Source organism: Sycon ciliatum, chromosome 6, assembly GCF_964019385.1.
Source record: "Sycon ciliatum chromosome 6, ocSycCili1.1, whole genome shotgun sequence".
NCBI classification, from domain to species: Eukaryota; Metazoa; Porifera; class Calcarea; order Leucosolenida; family Sycettidae; genus Sycon; species Sycon ciliatum.
This window is the reverse complement of record NC_088648.1, coordinates 9059031-9078609: the sequence shown is the minus strand read 5'-3', so window position 1 is coordinate 9078609 and position 19579 is coordinate 9059031. Positions and strand designations below refer to the sequence as shown.

Below are 19579 nucleotides of genomic sequence, written 5' to 3'. Positions count from 1 at the left end.
CATGTCCTGTAATATACATCTACACTACAGACTTCGGTATGAAACGTATGGACTGCTCGGACTTTCAAGTAACTTTGGGAACCATTTGCAAATCCGTTTCTCGAATGTTTTTTATGTGCGTGCTCCACTATAGATAATCCTTTCGAAACAGCCACTTTCACTGCTCAAATCCTGCCGAAGTTATGCACAATACCTTGTTCAAGGTTTCGCAGCAGTGTTCAGAGACAAGGTCTGCTACAGAGAGTGAGTGAAATCGTGGAATTAATACGCCTGGAGAAGTATGAGCCAGTGGAGCACCATCATGTCAAGGTCATCATGTACATTCAAGCTGGAGGGATGGACACATACGAAAAGCTATGTGCAGCTATTCAAGACCTGAAGTATGAAGTTTTGTACAGGGAGATGACTGTACTGCTTCCTGCTGACCGTCAGCCTAGAGACGGTAAGTGTGAAATTGTGTGGGGTTGTTTTGTGTGTGTGTGTGTGTGTGTGTGTGTGTGTGTGTGTGTGTGTGTGTGTGTGTGTGTGTGTGTGTGTGTGTGTGTGTGTGTGTGTGTGTGTGAGCGCATTGTCTCGGCTGCGGTCGCTGCTGCAAGTCATCCCGTGGTTTCGACCTGCATAGCTGTGCAAATTTCCTGTCCAGGAAGTAGAGCGGCGTTTCTGGATCCAATGCTGAACTCAGTGCTGTCGACCCCTGCACAGGGGACACGTGACCATTTGATGGCAGTGTTACCAAGGACCAATGACCAATGTGTGTGTGTGTGTGTGTGTGTGTGTGTGTGTGTATCTGTGTGTGTGTCTGTCTGTCTGTCTGCGTGTCTGTCTGTCTGTCCGTCTGCGTGTGTGTCTATGTGTGTGTGTGTGTGTGTGTGTGTGTGTGTGTGTGTGTGTGTGTGTGTGTGTGCCAGCACAAGTTGCTATGTCTAACATAGCTGTTCGCTATCATCGCTTCCGCGATGGGCATGTCTGATGTCTGAGGTATGTGTGTGTGTGTGTGTGTGTGTGTGTGTGTGTGTGTGTGTGTGTCTGCCTGTCTGTCTGTCTGTTTCCGGGCATTTTCATTCCACTGATAGTTGTGGTATTGACTGGCATGGTCACCTTGCCATGATGAAGGATAGCCAAAACACTTGTCAGCTATTGTGCTGGTCAGTTCTACCTACACTTCCTGCTTGTGTTCCCCGGAAACGTTGACATGAAGGGATCAGAGCAGACATCCATCATCTGAATCATCACGTACCATTGGTTTAACATTGTTCAGCAGCTAGGAGAGCAGTGCCACATATTTTCCACTGCTCAACCACCTCCAACACAGTCCCCCACAGTCACCAGCACAATCCCCCCGGGACAGTCCAGTACAATCGACACAATCCCCTGGCACACTCCAGTACAATCACCACAATCCCCTGGCACAGTCCAGTACAATAACCACAATCCCCTGACACAGTCCAGTACAATCACCACAATCCCCTGGCACAGTCCAGTACAATCACCACAATCCCCTGGCACAGTCCAGCACAATCACCACAATCCCCCGGGCACAGTCCAGTACAATCACCACAATCCCCTGGCACAGTCCAGCACAATCACCACAATCCCCCGGCACAGTCCAGTACAATCACCACAATCCCCTGGCACAGTCCAGTACAATCACCACAATCCCCTGGCACAGTCCAGTACAATCACCACAATCCCCTGGCACAGTCCAGTACAATCACCACAATCCCCTGGCACAGTCCAGTACAATCACCACAATCCCCTGGTACAGTCCAGTACAATCACCACAATCCCCTGGCACAGTCCAGTACAATCACCACAATCCCCCGGGCACAGTCCAGTACAATCACCACAATCCCCTGGCACAGTCCAGCACAATCACCACAATCCCCCGGCACAGTCCAGTACAATCACCACAATCCCCTGGCACAGTCCAGTACAATCACCACAATCCCCTGGCACAGTCCAGTACAATCACCACAATCCCCTGGCACAGTCCAGTACAATCACCACAATCCCCTGGCACAGTCCAGTACAATCACCACAATCCCCTGGCACAGTCCAGTACAATCACCACAATCCCCTGACACAGTCCAGTACAATCACCACAATCCCCTGGTACAGTCCAGTACAATCACCACAATCCCCTGGCACAGTCCAGTACAGTCACCACAATCCCCTGGTACAGTCCAGTACAATCACCACAATCCCCTGGTACAGTCCAGTACAATCACCACAATCCCCTGGCACAGTCCAGTACAATCACCACAATCCCCTGGCACAGTCCAGTACAATCACCACAATCCCCTGCCACAGTCCAGTACAATCACCACAATCCCCTGGCACAGTCCAGTACAATCACCACAATCCCCTGACACAGTCCAGCACAATCACCACAATCCCCTGGCACAGTCCAGTACAATCACCACAATCCCCTGGCACAGTCCAGTACAATCACCACAATCCCATGACACAGTCCAGTACAATCACCACAATCCCCTGCCACAGTCCAGTACAATCACCACAATCCCCCGGCACAGTCCAGTACAATCACCACAATCCCCTGGCACAGTCCAGTACAATCACCACAATCCCCTGGCACAGTCCAGTACAATCACCACAATCCCATGACACAGTCCAGTACAATCACCACAATCCCCTGCCACAGTCCAGTACAATCACCACAATCCCCCGGCACAGTCCAGTACAATCACCACAATCCCCTGGCACAGTCCAGCACAATCACCACAATCCCCTGGCACAGTCCAGTACAATCACCACAATCCCCTGGCACAGTCCAGTACAATCACCACAATCCCCTGCCACAGTCCAGTACAATCACCACAATCCCCTGCCACAGTCCAGTACAATCACCACAATCCCCCGGCACAGTCCAGTACAATCACCACAATCCCCTGGCACAGTCCAGTACAATCACCACAATCCCCTGACACAGTCCAGCACAATCACCACAATCCCCTGACACAGTCCAGTACAATCACCACAATCCCCTGGCACAGTCCAGCACAATCACCACAATCCCCTGACACAGTCCAGTACAATCACCACAAACCCCTGGCACAGTCCAGCACAATCACCACAATCCCCTGGCACAGTCCAGTACAATCACCACAATCCCCCAGGCACAGTCCAGTACAATCACCACAATCCCCTGGCACAGTCCAGTACAATCACCACAATCCCCTGGCACAGTCCAGTACAATCGACACAATCCCCTGACACAGTCCAGTACAATCACCACAATCCCCCGGCACAGTCCAGTACAATCACCACAATCCCCTGGCACAGTCCAGCACAATCACCACAATCCCCTGACACAGTCCAGTACAATCACCACAATCCAATGGCACAGTCCAGCACAATCACCACAATCCCCTGACACAGTCCAGTACAATCACCACAATCCCCCGGGCACAGTCCAGTACAATCACCACAATCCCCTGGCACAGTCCAGTACAATCACCACAATCCCCTGGCACAGTCCAGTACAATCGACACAATCCCCTGACACAGTCCAGTACAATCACCACAATCCCCTGGCACAGTCCAGTACAATCACCACAATCCCCTGGCACAGTCCAGTACAATCACCACAATCCCCTGACACAGTCCAGTACAATCACCACAATCCCCCGGCACAGTCCAGTACAATCACCACAATCCCCTGGCACAGTCCAGTACAATCACCACAATCCCCTGACACAGTCCAGTACAATCACCACAATCCCCTGGCACAGTCCAGTACAATCACCACAATCCCCTGGCACAGTCCAGTACAATCACCACAATCCCCTGACACAGTCCAGTACAATCACCACAATCCCCTGACACAGTCCAGTACAATCACCACAATCCCCTGGCACAGTCCAGTACAATCACCACAATCCCCTGGCACAGTCCAGTACAATCACCACAATCCCCTGGCACAGTCCAGTACAATTACCACAATCCCCTGGCACAGTCCAGTACAATCACCACAATCCCCTGGCACAGTCCAGTACAATCACCACAATCCCCTGACACAGTCCAGTACAATCACCACAATCCCCTGACACAGTCCAGTACAATCAACACAATCCCCTGGCACAGTCCAGTACAATCACCACAATCCCCTGGCACAGTCCAGTACAATCACCACAATCCCCTGGCACAGTCCAGTACAATCACCACAATCCCCTGGCACAGTCCAGTACAATCACCACAATCCCCCGGCACAGTCCAGCACAATCACCACAATCCCCTGACACAGTCCAGTACAATCACCACAATCCCCTGGCACAGTCCAGTACAATCACCACAATCCCCTGACACAGTCCAGTACAATCACCACAATCCCCTGCACAGTCCAGTACAATCACCACAATCCCCTGACACAGTCCAGTACAATCACCACAATCCCCTGACACAGTCCAGTACAATCACCACAATCCCCCGGGCACAGTACAGTACAATCACCACAATCCCCTGGCACAGTCCAGTACAATCACCACAATCCCCTGGCACAGTCCAGTACAATCGACACAATCCCCTGGCACAGTCCAGTACAATCACCACAATCCCCTGGCACAGTCCAGTACAATCACCACAATCCCCTGGCACAGTCCAGTATAATCACCACAATCCCTTGGCACAGTCCAGTACAATCACCACAATCCCCTGACACAGTCCAGTACCATCACCACAATCCCCTGACACAGTCCAGTACAATCACCACAATCCCCTGACACAGTCCAGTACAATCACCACAATCCCCTGGCACAGTCCAGTACAATCACCACAATCCCCCGGCACAGTCCAGTACAATCACCACAATCCCCACAGTCCAGTACAATCACCACAATCCCCTGACACAGTCCAGTACAATCACCACAATCCCCTGACACAGTCCAGTACAATCACCACAATCCTCTGGCACAGTCCAGTACAATCACCACAATCCCCTGACACAGTCCAGTACAATCACCACAATCCTCTGGCACAGTCCAGTACAATCACCACAATCCCCTGACACAGTCCAGTACAATCACCACAATCCCCTGACACAGTCCAGTACAATCACTACAATCCCCTGACACAGTCCAGTACAATCACCACAATCCCCTGACACAGTCCAGTACAATCACCACAATCCCCTGACACAGTCCAGTACAATCACTACAATCCCCTGACACAGTCCAGTACAATCACCACAATCCCCTGGCACAGTCCAGTACAATCACCACAATCCCCTTCCACAGTCCAGTACAATCACCACAATCCCCTGACACAGTCCAGTATAATCACCACAATCCCCTGGCACAGTCCAGTACAATCACCACAATCCCCTGACACAGTCCAGTACAATCACCACAATCCCCTGACACAGTCCAGTACAATCACTACAATCCCCTGACACAGTCCAGTACAATCACCACAATCCCCTGGCACAGTCCAGTACAATCACCACAATCCCCTGACACAGTCCAGTACAATCACCACAATCCCCTGACACAGTCCAGTACAATCACTACAATCCCCTGACACAGTCCAGTACAATCACCACAATCCCCTTCCACAGTCCAGTACAATCACCACAATCCCCTGACACAGTCCAGTATAATCACCACAATCCCCTGACACAGTCCAGTACAATCACCACAATCCCCTGACACAGTCCAGTATAATCACCACAATCCCCTGGCACAGTCCAGTACAATCACCACAATCCCCTGGCACAGTCCAGTACAATCACCACAATCCCCTGACACAGTCCAGTACAATCACTACAATCCCCTGACACAGTCCAGTACAATCACCACAATCCCCTGGCACAGTCCAGTACAATCACTACAATCCCCTGACACAGTCCAGTACAATCACTACAATCCCCTGGCACAGTCCAGTACAATCACCACAATCCCCTGGCACAGTCCAGTACAATCACCACAATCCCCTGACACAGTCCAGTACAATCACTACAATCCCCTGACACAGTCCAGTACAATCACCACAATCCCCTGGCACAGTCCAGTACAATCACTACAATCCCCTGACACAGTCCAGTACAATCACCACAATCCCCTGACACAGTCCAGTACAATCACCACAATCCCCTGACACAGTCCAGTAAAACCACTACAATCCCCTGACACAGTCCAGTACAATCACCACAATCCCCTGACACAGTACAGTACAATCACCACAATCCCCTGACACAGTCCAGTACAATCACTACAATCCGCTGACACAGTCCAGTACAATCACAACAATCCCCTGGCACAGTCCAGTACAATCACCACAATCCCCTGGCACAGTCCAGTACAATCACCACAATCCCCTGACACAGTCCAGTACAATCACCACAATCCCCTGGCACAGTCCAGTACAATCACTACAATCCCCTGACACAGTCCAGTACAATCACTACAATCCCCTGGCACAGTCCAGTACAATCACCACAATCCCCTGACACAGTCCAGTACAATCACCACAATCCCCTGGCACAGTCCAGCACAATCACCACAATCCCCTGACACAGTCCAGTACAATCACCACAATCCCCCGGGCACAGTCCAGTACAATCACCACAATCCCCTGGCACAGTCCAGTACAATCACCACAATCCCCTGGCACAGTCCAGTACAATCGACACAATCCCCTGACACAGTCCAGTACAATCACCACAATCCCCTGGCACAGTCCAGTACAATCACCACAATCCCCTGGCACAGTCCAGTACAATCACCACAATCCCCTGGCACAGTCCAGTACAATCACCACAATCCCCTGACACAGTCCAGTACAATCACCACAATCCCCCGGCACAGTCCAGTACAATCACCACAATCCCCCGGCACAGTCCAGTACAATCACCACAATCCCCTGGCACAGTCCAGTACAATCACCACAATCCCCTGGCACAGTCCAGTACAATTACCACAATCCCCTGGCACAGTCCAGTACAATCACCACAATCCCCTGGCACAGTCCAGTACAATCACCACAATCCCCTGACACAGTCCAGTACAATCACCACAATCCCCTGACACAGTCCAGTACAATCAACACAATCCCCTGACACAGTCCAGTACAATCACCACAATCCCCTGGCACAGTCCAGTACAATCACCACAATCCCCTGGCACAGTCCAGTACAATCACCACAATCCCCTGGCACAGTCCAGTACAATCACCACAATCCCCTGACACAGTCCAGTACAATCACCACAATCCCCCGGCACAGTCCAGTACAATCACCACAATCCCCTGACACAGTCCAGTACAATCACCACAATCCCCTGGCACAGTCCAGTACAATCACCACAATCCCCTGGCACAGTCCAGTACAATCACCACAATCCCCCGGCACAGTCCAGTACAATCACCACAATCCCCTGACACAGTCCAGTACAATCACCACAATCCCCTGGCACAGTCCAGTACAATCACCACAATCCCCTGGCACAGTCCAGTACAATCACCACAATCCCCTGGCACAGTCCAGTATAATCACCACAATCCCTTGGCACAGTCCAGTACAATCACCACAATCCCCTGACACAGTCCAGTACCATCACCACAATCCCCTGACACAGTCCAGTACAATCACCACAATCCCCTGACACAGTCCAGTACAATCACCACAATCCCCTGGCACAGTCCAGTACAATCACCACAATCCCCCGGCACAGTCCAGTACAATCACCACAATCCCCACAGTCCAGTACAATCACCACAATCCCCTGACACAGTCCAGTACAATCACCACAATCCCCTGACACAGTCCAGTACAATCACCACAATCCTCTGGCACAGTCCAGTACAATCACCACAATCCCCTGACACAGTCCAGTACAATCACCACAATCCTCTGGCACAGTCCAGTACAATCACCACAATCCCCTGACACAGTCCAGTACAATCACCACAATCCCCTGACACAGTCCAGTACAATCACTACAATCCCCTGACACAGTCCAGTACAATCACCACAATCCCCTGACACAGTCCAGTACAATCACCACAATCCCCTGACACAGTCCAGTACAATCACTACAATCCCCTGACACAGTCCAGTACAATCACCACAATCCCCTGGCACAGTCCAGTACAATCACCACAATCCCCTTCCACAGTCCAGTACAATCACCACAATCCCCTGACACAGTCCAGTATAATCACCACAATCCCCTGGCACAGTCCAGTACAATCACCACAATCCCCTGACACAGTCCAGTACAATCACCACAATCCCCTGACACAGTCCAGTACAATCACTACAATCCCCTGACACAGTCCAGTACAATCACCACAATCCCCTGGCACAGTCCAGTACAATCACCACAATCCCCTGACACAGTCCAGTACAATCACCACAATCCCCTGACACAGTCCAGTACAATCACTACAATCCCCTGACACAGTCCAGTACAATCACCACAATCCCCTGGCACAGTCCAGTACAATCACCACAATCCCCTTCCACAGTCCAGTACAATCACCACAATCCCCTGACACAGTCCAGTATAATCACCACAATCCCCTGACACAGTCCAGTACAATCACCACAATCCCCTGACACAGTCCAGTATAATCACCACAATCCCCTGGCACAGTCCAGTACAATCACCACAATCCCCTGGCACAGTCCAGTACAATCACCACAATCCCCTGACACAGTCCAGTACAATCACTACAATCCCCTGACACAGTCCAGTACAATCACCACAATCCCCTGGCACAGTCCAGTACAATCACTACAATCCCCTGACACAGTCCAGTACAATCACTACAATCCCCTGGCACAGTCCAGTACAATCACCACAATCCCCTGGCACAGTCCAGTACAATCACCACAATCCCCTGACACAGTCCAGTACAATCACTACAATCCCCTGACACAGTCCAGTACAATCACCACAATCCCCTGGCACAGTCCAGTACAATCACTACAATCCCCTGACACAGTCCAGTACAATCACCACAATCCCCTGACACAGTCCAGTACAATCACCACAATCCCCTGACACAGTCCAGTAAAATCACTACAATCCCCTGACACAGTCCAGTACAATCACCACAATCCCCTGACACAGTACAGTACAATCACCACAATCCCCTGACACAGTCCAGTACAATCACTACAATCCGCTGACACAGTCCAGTACAATCACCACAATCCCCTGGCACAGTCCAGTACAATCACCACAATCCCCTGGCACAGTCCAGTACAATCACCACAATCCCCTGACACAGTCCAGTACAATCACTACAATCCCCTGACACAGTCCAGTACAATCACCACAATCCCCTGGCACAGTCCAGTACAATCACTACAATCCCCTGACACAGTCCAGTACAATCACCACAATCCCCTGGCACAGTCCAGTACAATCACCACAATCCCCTGACACAGTCAAGTACAATCACCACAATCCCCTGGCACAGTCCAGTACAATCACCACAATCCCCTGACACAGTCCAGTACAATCAACACAATCCCCTGACACAGTCCAGTACAATCACTACAATCCCCTGACACAGTCCAGTACAATCACCACAATCCCCCGGCACAGTCCAGTACAATCACCACAATCCCCTGACACAGTCAAGTACAATCACCACAATCCCCTGGCACAGTCCAGTACAATCACCACAATCCCCTGGCACAGTCCAGTACAATCACCACAATCCCCTGACACAGTCCAGTACAATCACTACAATCCCCTGACACAGTCCAGTACAATCACCACAATCCCCTGGCACAGTCCAGTACAATCACTACAATCCCCTGACACAGTCCAGTACAATCACCACAATCCCCTGGCACAGTCCAGCACAATCACCACAATCCCCTGGCACAGTCCAGTACAATCACCACAATCCCCGGGCACAGTCCAGTACAATCACCACAATCCCCTGGCACAGTCCAGTACAATCACGACAATCCCCTGGCACAGTCCAGTACAATCACCACAATCCCCTGGCACAGTCCAGTACAATCACCACAATCCCCTGACACAGTCCAGTACAATCACTACAATCCCCTGACACAGTCCAGTACAATCACCACAATCCCCTGGCACAGTCCAGTACAATTACCACAATCCCCTGGCACAGTCCAGTACAATCACCACAATCCCCTGACACAGTCCAGTACAATCACCACAATCCCCTGGCACAGTCCAGTACAATCACCACAATCCCCTGACACAGTCCAGTACAATCACCACAATCCCCTGACACAGTCCAGTACAATCACCACAATCCCCTGGCACAGTACAGTACAATCACCACAATCCCCTGACACAGTCCAGTACAATCACCACAATCCCCTGGCACAGTCCAGTACAATCACCACAATCCCCTGGCACAGTACAGTACAATCACCACAATCCCTTGGCACAGTCCAGTACAATCACCACAATCCCCTGGCACAGTCCAGTACAATCACCACAATCCCCTGGCACAGTCCAGTACAATCACCACAATCCCCTGGCACAGTCCAGTACAATCACCACAATCCCCTGGCACAGTCCAGTACAATCACCACAATCCCCTGACACAGTCCAGTACAATCACCACAATCCCCTGACACAGTCCAGTACAATCACCACAATCCCCTGGCACAGTCCAGTACAATCACCACAATCCCCTGGCACAGTACAGTACAATCACCACAATCCCCTGGCACAGTCCAGTACAATCACCACAATCCCCTGACACAGTCCAGTACAATCACCACAATCCCCTGACACAGTCCAGTACAATCACCACAATCCCCTGGCACAGTACAGTACAATCACCACAATCCCCTGGCACAGTCCAGTACAATCACCACAATCCCCTGGCACAGTCCAGTACAATCACCACAATCCCCTGGCACAGTCCAGTACAATCACCACAATCCCCTGACACAGTCCAGTACAATCACCACAATCCCCTGGCACAGTCCAGTACAATCACCACAATCCCCTGGCACAGTCCAGTACAATCACCACAATCCCCTGGCACAGTACAGTACAATCACCACAATCCCCTGGCACAGTCCAGTACAATCACCACAATCCCCTGACACAGTCCAGTACAATCACCACAATCCCCTGACACAGTCCAGTACAATCACCACAATCCCCTGGCACAGTCCAGTACAATCACTACAATCCCCTGACACAGTCCAGTACAATCACCACAATCCCCTGGCACAGTCCAGCACAATCACCACAATCCCCTGGCACAGTCCAGTACAATCACCACAATCCCCTGACACAGTCCAGTACAATCACCACAATCCCCTGGCACAGTACAGTACAATCACCACAATCCCCTGGCACAGTCCAGTACAATCACCACAATCCCCTGGCACAGTCCAGTACAATCACCACAATCCCCTGGCACAGTCCAGTACAATCACCACAATCCCCTGACACAGTCCAGTACAATCACCACAATCCCCTGGCACAGTCCAGTACAATCACCACAATCCCCTGGCACAGTCCAGTACAATCACCACAATCCCCTGGCACAGTACAGTACAATCACCACAATCCCCTGGCACAGTCCAGTACAATCACCACAATCCCCTGACACAGTCCAGTACAATCACCACAATCCCCTGACACAGTCCAGTACAATCACCACAATCCCCTGGCACAGTACAGTACAATCACCACAATCCCCTGGCACAGTCCAGTACAATCACCACAATCCCCTGGCACAGTCCAGTACAATCACTACAATCCCCTGACACAGTCCAGTACAATCACCACAATCCCCTGACACAGTCCAGTACAATCACCACAATCCCCTGACACAGTCCAGTACAATCACCACAATCCCCTGGCACAGTCCAGTACAATCACCACAATCCCCTGGCACAGTCCAGTACAATCACCACAATCCCCTGGCACAGTCCAGTACAATCACCACAATCCCCCGGCACAGTCCAGTACAATCACCACAATCCCCTGGCACAGTCCAGTACAATCACCACAATCCCCTGGCACAGTCCAGTACAATCACCACAATCCCCTGACACAGTCCAGTACAATCACTACAATCCCCTGACACAGTCCAGTACAATCACCCAAATCCCCTGGCACAGTCCAGTACAATTACCACAATCCCCTGGCACAGTCCAGTACAATCACCACAATCCCCTGACACAGTCCAGTACAATCACTCCAATCCCCTGACACAGTCCAGTACAATCACCACAATCCCCTGGCACAGTCCAGTACAATCACTACAATCCCCTGACACAGTCCAGTACAATCACCACAATCCCCTGGCACAGTCCAGTACAATCACCACAATCCCCTGGCACCGTCCAGTACAATCACTACAATCCCCTGACACAGTCCAGTACAATCACCACAATCCCCTGGCACAGTCCAGTACAATCACTACAATCCCCTGGCACGGTCCAGTACAATCACCACAATCCCCTGGCACAGTCCAGTACAATCACCACAATCCCCTGGCACAGTCCAGTACAATCACCACAATCCCCTGACACAGTCCAGTACAATCACCACAATCCCCTGGCACAGTCCAGTACAATCACCACAATCCCCTGGCACAGTCCAGTACAATCACTACAATCCCCTGGCACAGTCCAGTACAATCACCACAATCCCCTGGCACAGTCCAGTACAATCACCACAATCCCCTGACACAGTCCAGTACAATCACTACAATCCCCTGACACAGTCCAGTACAATCACCACAATCCCCTGGCACAGTCCAGTACAATCACTACAATCCCCTGACACAGTCCAGTACAATCACCACAATCCCCTGACACAGTCCAGTACAATCACCACAATCCCCTGACACAGTCCAGTACAATCACCACAATCCCCTGACACAGTCCAGTACAATCACCACAATCCCCTGACACAGTACAGTACAATCACCACAATCCCCTGACACAGTCCAGTACAATCACCACAATCCCCTGGCACAGTCCAGTACAATCACCACAATCCCCTGGCACAGTCCAGTACAATCACTACAATCCCCTGGCACAGTCCAGTACAATCACTACAATCCCCTGACACAGTCCAGTACAATCACTACAATCCCCTGACACAGTCCAGTACAATCACCACAATCCCCTGACACAGTCCAGTACAATCACCACAATCCCCTGGCACAGTACAGTACAATCACCACAATCCCCTGGCACAGTCCAGTACAATCACCACAATCCCCTGGCACAGTCCAGTACAATCACTACAATCCCCTGACACAGTCCAGTACAATCACCACAATCCCCTGACACAGTCCAGTACAATCACCACAATCCCCTGACACAGTCCAGTACAATCACCACAATCCCCTGGCACAGTCCAGTACAATCACCACAATCCCCTGGCACAGTCCAGTACAATCACCACAATCCCCTGGCACAGTCCAGTACAATCACCACAATCCCCTGGTACAGTCCAGTACAATCACCACAATCCCCCGGCACAGTCCAGTACAATCACCACAATCCCCTGACACAGTCCAGTACAATCACCACAATCCCCTGGCACAGTCCAGTACAATCACCACAATCCCCTGACACAGTCCAGTACAATCACCACAATCCCCTGACACAGTCCAGTACAATCACCACAATCCCCTGGCACAGTCCAGTACAATCACCACAATCCCCTGGTACAGTCCAGTACAATCACCACAATCCCCTGACACAGTCCAGTACAATCACCACAATCCCCTGACACAGTCCAGTACAATCACCACAATCCCCTGGTACAGTCCAGTACAATCACCACAATCCCCTGGTACAGTCCAGTACAATCACCACAATCCCCTGGCACAGTCCAGTACAATCACCACAATCCCCTGACACAGTCCAGTACAATCACCACAATCCCCTGGTACAGTCCAGTACAATCACCACAATCCCCTGGTACAGTCCAGTACAATCACCACAATCCCCTGGCACAGTCCAGTACAATCACCACAATCCCCTGGCACAGTCCAGTACAGTCACCACAATCCCCTGGTACAGTCCAGTACAATCACCACAATCCCCTGGCACAGTCCAGTACAATCACCACAATCCCCTGACACAGTCCAGTACAATCACCACAATCCCCTGGCACAGTCCAGTACAATCACCACAATCCCCTGGCACAGTCCAGTACAATCACCACAATCCCCTGGTACAGTCCAGTACAATCACCACAATCCCCTGGTACAGTCCAGTACAATCACCACAATCCCCTGGCACAGTCCAGTACAATCACCACAATCCCCTGGCATAGTCCAGTACAATCACCACAATCCCCTGGCACAGTCCAGTACAATCACCACATTCCCCTGGCACAGTCCAGTACAATCACCACAATCCCCTGGTACAGTCCAGTACAGTCACCACAATCCCCTGGTACAGTCCAGTACAGTCACCACAATCCCCTGACACAGTCCAGTACAATCACCACAATCCCCTGACACAGTCCAGTACAATCACCACAATCCCCTGGCACAGTCCAGTACAATCACCACAATCCCCTGGCACAGTCCAGTACAATCACCACAATCCCCTGGCACAGTCCAGTACAATCACCACAATCCCCTGGTACAGTCCAGTACAATCACCACAATCCCCTGGTACAGTCCAGTACAATCACCACAATCCCCTGGCACAGTCCAGTACAATCACCACAATCCCCTGGCATAGTCCAGTACAATCACCACAATCCCCTGGCACAGTCCAGTACAATCACCACATTCCCCTGGCACAGTCCAGTACAATCACCACAATCCCCTGGTACAGTCCAGTACAGTCACCACAATCCCCTGGCACAGTCCAGTACAATCACTACAATCCCCTGACACAGTCCAGTACAATCACCACAATCCCCTGACACAGTCCAGTACAATCACCACAATCCCCTGACACAGTCCAGTACAATCACCACAATCCCCTGGCACAGTCCAGTACAATCACCACAATCCCCTGGCACAGTCCAGTACAATCACCACAATCCCCTGGCACAGTCCAGTACAATCACCACAATCCCCTGGTACAGTCCAGTACAATCACCACAATCCCCCGGCACAGTCCAGTACAATCACCACAATCCCCTGACACAGTCCAGTACAATCACCACAATCCCCTGGCACAGTCCAGTACAATCACCACAATCCCCTGACACAGTCCAGTACAATCACCACAATCCCCTGACACAGTCCAGTACAATCACCACAATCCCCTGGCACAGTCCAGTACAATCACCACAATCCCCTGGTACAGTCCAGTACAATCACCACAATCCCCTGACACAGTCCAGTACAATCACCACAATCCCCTGACACAGTCCAGTACAATCACCACAATCCCCTGGTACAGTCCAGTACAATCACCACAATCCCCTGGTACAGTCCAGTACAATCACCACAATCCCCTGGCACAGTCCAGTACAATCACCACAATCCCCTGACACAGTCCAGTACAATCACCACAATCCCCTGGTACAGTCCAGTACAATCACCACAATCCCCTGCCACAGTCCAGTACAATCACCACAATCCCCTGGCACAGTCCAGTACAATCACCACAATCCCCTGGCACAGTCCAGCACAATCACCACAATCCCCCGGCACAGTCCAGTACAATCACCACAATCCCCTGGCACAGTCCAGCACAATCAACACAATCCCCTGGCACAGTCCAGTACAATCACCACAATCCCCTGGCACAGTCCAGTACAATCACCACAATCCCCTGGCACAGTCCAGTACAATCACCACAATCCCCTGGCACAGTCCAGTACAATCACTACAATCCCCTGACACAGTCCAGTACAATCACCACAATCCCCTGACACAGTCCAGTACAATCACCACAATCCCCTGGCACAGTCCAGTACAATCACTACAATCCCCTGACACAGTCCAGTACAATCACCACAATCCCCTGGCACAGTCCAGTACAATCACCACAATCCCCTGGCACAGTCCAGTACAATCACCACAATCCCCTGGTACAGTCCAGTACACTCACCACAATCCCCTGGCACAGTCCAGTACAATCACCACAATCCCCTGACACAGTCCAGTACAGTCACCACAATCCCCTGGTACAGTCCAGTACACTCACCACAATCCCCTGGCACAGTCCAGTACAATCACCACAATCCCCTGGCACAGTCCAGTACAATCACCACAATCCCCTGACACAGTCCAGTACAATCACCACAATCCCCTGGCACAGTCCAGTACAATCACCACAATCCCCTGGCACAGTCCAGTACAATCACCACAATCCCCTGGTACAGTCCAGTACAATCACCACAATCCCCTGGTACAGTCCAGTACAATCACCACAATCCCCTGGCACAGTCCAGTACAATCACCACAATCCCCTGGCATAGTCCAGTACAATCACCACAATCCCCTGGCACAGTCCAGTACAATCACCACATTCCCCTGGCACAGTCCAGTACAATCACCACAATCCCCTGGTACAGTCCAGTACAGTCACCACAATCCCCTGACACAGTCCAGTACAATCACCACAATCCCCCGGCACAGTCCAGTACAATCACCACAATCCCCTGGCACAGTCCAGTACAATCACCACAATCCCCTGACACAGTCCAGTACAATCACCACAATCCCCTGGCACAGTCCAGTACAATCACCACAATCCCCTGGCACAGTCCAGTACAATCACCACAATCCCCTGGCACAGTCCAGTACAATCACCACAATCCCCTGACACAGTCCAGTACAATCACCACAATCCCCTGGCACAGTCCAGTACAATCACCACAATCCCCTGACACAGTCCAGTACAATCACCACAATCCCCCGGCACAGTCCAGTACAATCACCACAATCCCCTGGCACAGTCCAGTACAATCACCACAATCCCCTGGCACAGTCCAGTACAATCACCACAATCCCCTGGCACAGTCCAGTACAATCACCACAATCCCCTGACACAGTCCAGTACAATCACCACAATCCCCTGGCACAGTCCAGTACAGTCACCAGCACAATACCCCGGCACAGTCCAGTACAATCACCACAATCCCCTGGCACAGTCCAGTACAATCACCACAATCCCCTGGCACAGTCCAGTACAATCACCACAATCCCCTGACACAGTCCAGTACAATCACCACAATCCCCTGGCACAGTCCAGTACAATCACCACAATCCCCTGGCACAGTCCAGTACAGTCACCAGCACAATACCCCGGCACAGTCCAGTACAATCACCACAATCCCCTGGCACAGTCCAGTACAATCACCACAATCCCCTGACACAGTCCAGTACAATCACCACAATCCCCTGGCACAGTCCAGTACAATCACCACAATCCCCTGGCACAGTCCAGTACAATCACCACAATCCCCTGGCACAGTCCAGTACAATCACCACAATCCCCTGACACAGTCCAGTACAATCACCACAATCCCCTGACACAGTCCAGTACAGTCAAGGCAGTCACCACATTCCCATTCCAGCACAGTTATAGTCCAGTACAGTCCTGCATAGTTACAGTCACCATAGTCACAGTCACCATAGTCACAGTCACCATGGTCACAGTCACCATAGTTACAGTCACCATAGTCACAGTCACCATAGTAACAGTCACCATAATCACAGTCACCATAGTCACAGTCATCATAGTCACAGTCCAGCACAGTTGACCTCCCTCCCTCCCTCCCTCACCATGCATAATGATTAGTGGTGTGCACGGGTAGTCGGGTACCCGTGCTACCCCTCAGAACCTCGGGTAGTCGGGTACCGAATAGTACCCGAAAACTCGAGGTCGCAGATGACATCATGTACAGTGCACGTGTACAAATAATTCACGCATGTCTACCCAATGCGCAAGGGAAGGGGCCGGTGTGCATTGTGGTCTTACTATGGAAACATTACCCGATCGGGTACCCGTGCTACCCGTGGAAAACTACTCGGACCCGATACCCGAAGAAAATGCTACCCGACTCAGCCCTAATAATGATGCATGTTCTTTTCTCTGTTGTGATGTTTGCTTCTACTTACTAGCATTCATTTCTTTTTTCGTTCGCCATTTCTCGTCTGTGTGGGTATGTTTGTGTTTGCGGACATGTGTGCGCCGGTGTATGCGGGTATGTGCATGCGTTCATGTGTGATGTTTGGTGTTTTTGTCTGCTCGTGCATGTCTGCTGTATCATTATACAGATTGAACCACACTGGTTGCTCAAAGCAAAGCCACGTTGAGTGTACTGTATCTTCAGCCATCGGCAGCAGCAGCGGCAGCACAAGCATCAGCAGCGGCAGTAGCTGCAGGAGCAGCAGCAGCAGCAGTATCACTAGCAAACCCAATGCCCTAACTCTCAGGTATATTACTTTGTGTGGTTCCTGTCATGTATCTTCTGTGCACACACACACTGCACAAGACCGAAGAGATAAGTTTTTCTTTCATTTGGTTTTCGATACTAGAAATTCTATTTGTTCATTTGCCCGGCTGCAATATATTTTCTGCGTTATTTTCTGTGACATAGTGACCATAGCCATTTCTGGAACTACTCGTTTTTCTGGTGAGAGCCTGAGTGTCACAGAATTCCCATTGCTCTGTTACTGCAATCTTTGCTATTATATTATTCTATGGTTCGTGTTCTCCTGTTTACTTCTCGTTTCCTCTTCTTGATATTATTTTTATTGCCAAGATCCACCGGCCGTCCTTTTCTTTTTGCAATACTTTGATGAGTTTTGCAGACGCTTAGTTTTCCCGATCGGCTTCATATAAACTTGCGTCAAATTGCTGCCAGTCCCTACCAGACCCCTCCCCCCCCCCCCCCCCCCAACTCTCATACACCTCAAAATGTTTGTGGTGTCGTTCATTATTAATGTGATTGAGTTGTTTTGTTCCTGCTCATCACGATAGGGGAATCCCCTACCCCCATCTCCATTTCACCTAGCATTAACATGTCCACTGCAGTATTGATCATGGTCTAAGAGTGAAAGGACGTACTAGTACTAGTAAAATGAAAATCTCTTATGACATCAGACTGTATTTACAGCCATTTATCTCCTTTCTTCCTGTTGTTTAATTATTAATGGCCGGTGTGTTTTTACAGCCATATTGCCAGGTGCGTGTTTACCACCATAATTATGAATAAAGTTTTGTGTACGTGTAACATGATGATCTATTCTACTCTTGGTGACAACCAGGGACGGTGTCGTGAAAACCCTTTCACAACTCCCTTCTGAGAAAAATCTTGAGCCACAGTTGGTTCAGTGAGAGGACTGCTGGTAGTTTAACACAATAATAGATTTTTCATTTGACCCGACGAGACCACACGACGCTTGCAGACCGCAGCACGAACAGTTCACCAGCCACACTCCACCAAAGCAAATACTCCTGACAAGCCTTGTTTCGTTCCTTAAAGATGACAGTGAACTCATCAGAGGAGAAGCAGTTGTAGTATTTGACGGACCTATTGAAGATGGCAACAAAGAATTATTATGTTCACAGCCTGGGCTACCCTTGCATGTACTTGTACTTTAGTTGTAGTCATACTGCAGTATATGTACATACTTTAAACAAGCATTTGAAGATAGCACAGGT

The 19579-nt window shown here is 50.6% G+C and overlaps 1 protein-coding gene across 2 annotated transcripts in view; it reads left to right on the top strand.

The window, feature by feature from the left end:
* The window catches only part of LOC135819301 (uncharacterized), a 76006-nt gene extending 56858 nt beyond the window's left edge, over window positions 1-19148 (top strand). For both annotated transcript variants that reach the window (XM_065332485.1, XM_065332484.1), the window contains 2 exons: window positions 134-442; window positions 18190-19148. In XM_065332485.1, the coding sequence (XP_065188557.1) occupies window positions 134-442; window positions 18190-18194 (314 nt within the window). In that variant the 3' untranslated portion in view covers window positions 18195-19148. The remainder of the gene's footprint in view (window positions 1-133; window positions 443-18189) is intronic.
* Window positions 19149-19579: the final 431 nt, after the last annotated feature.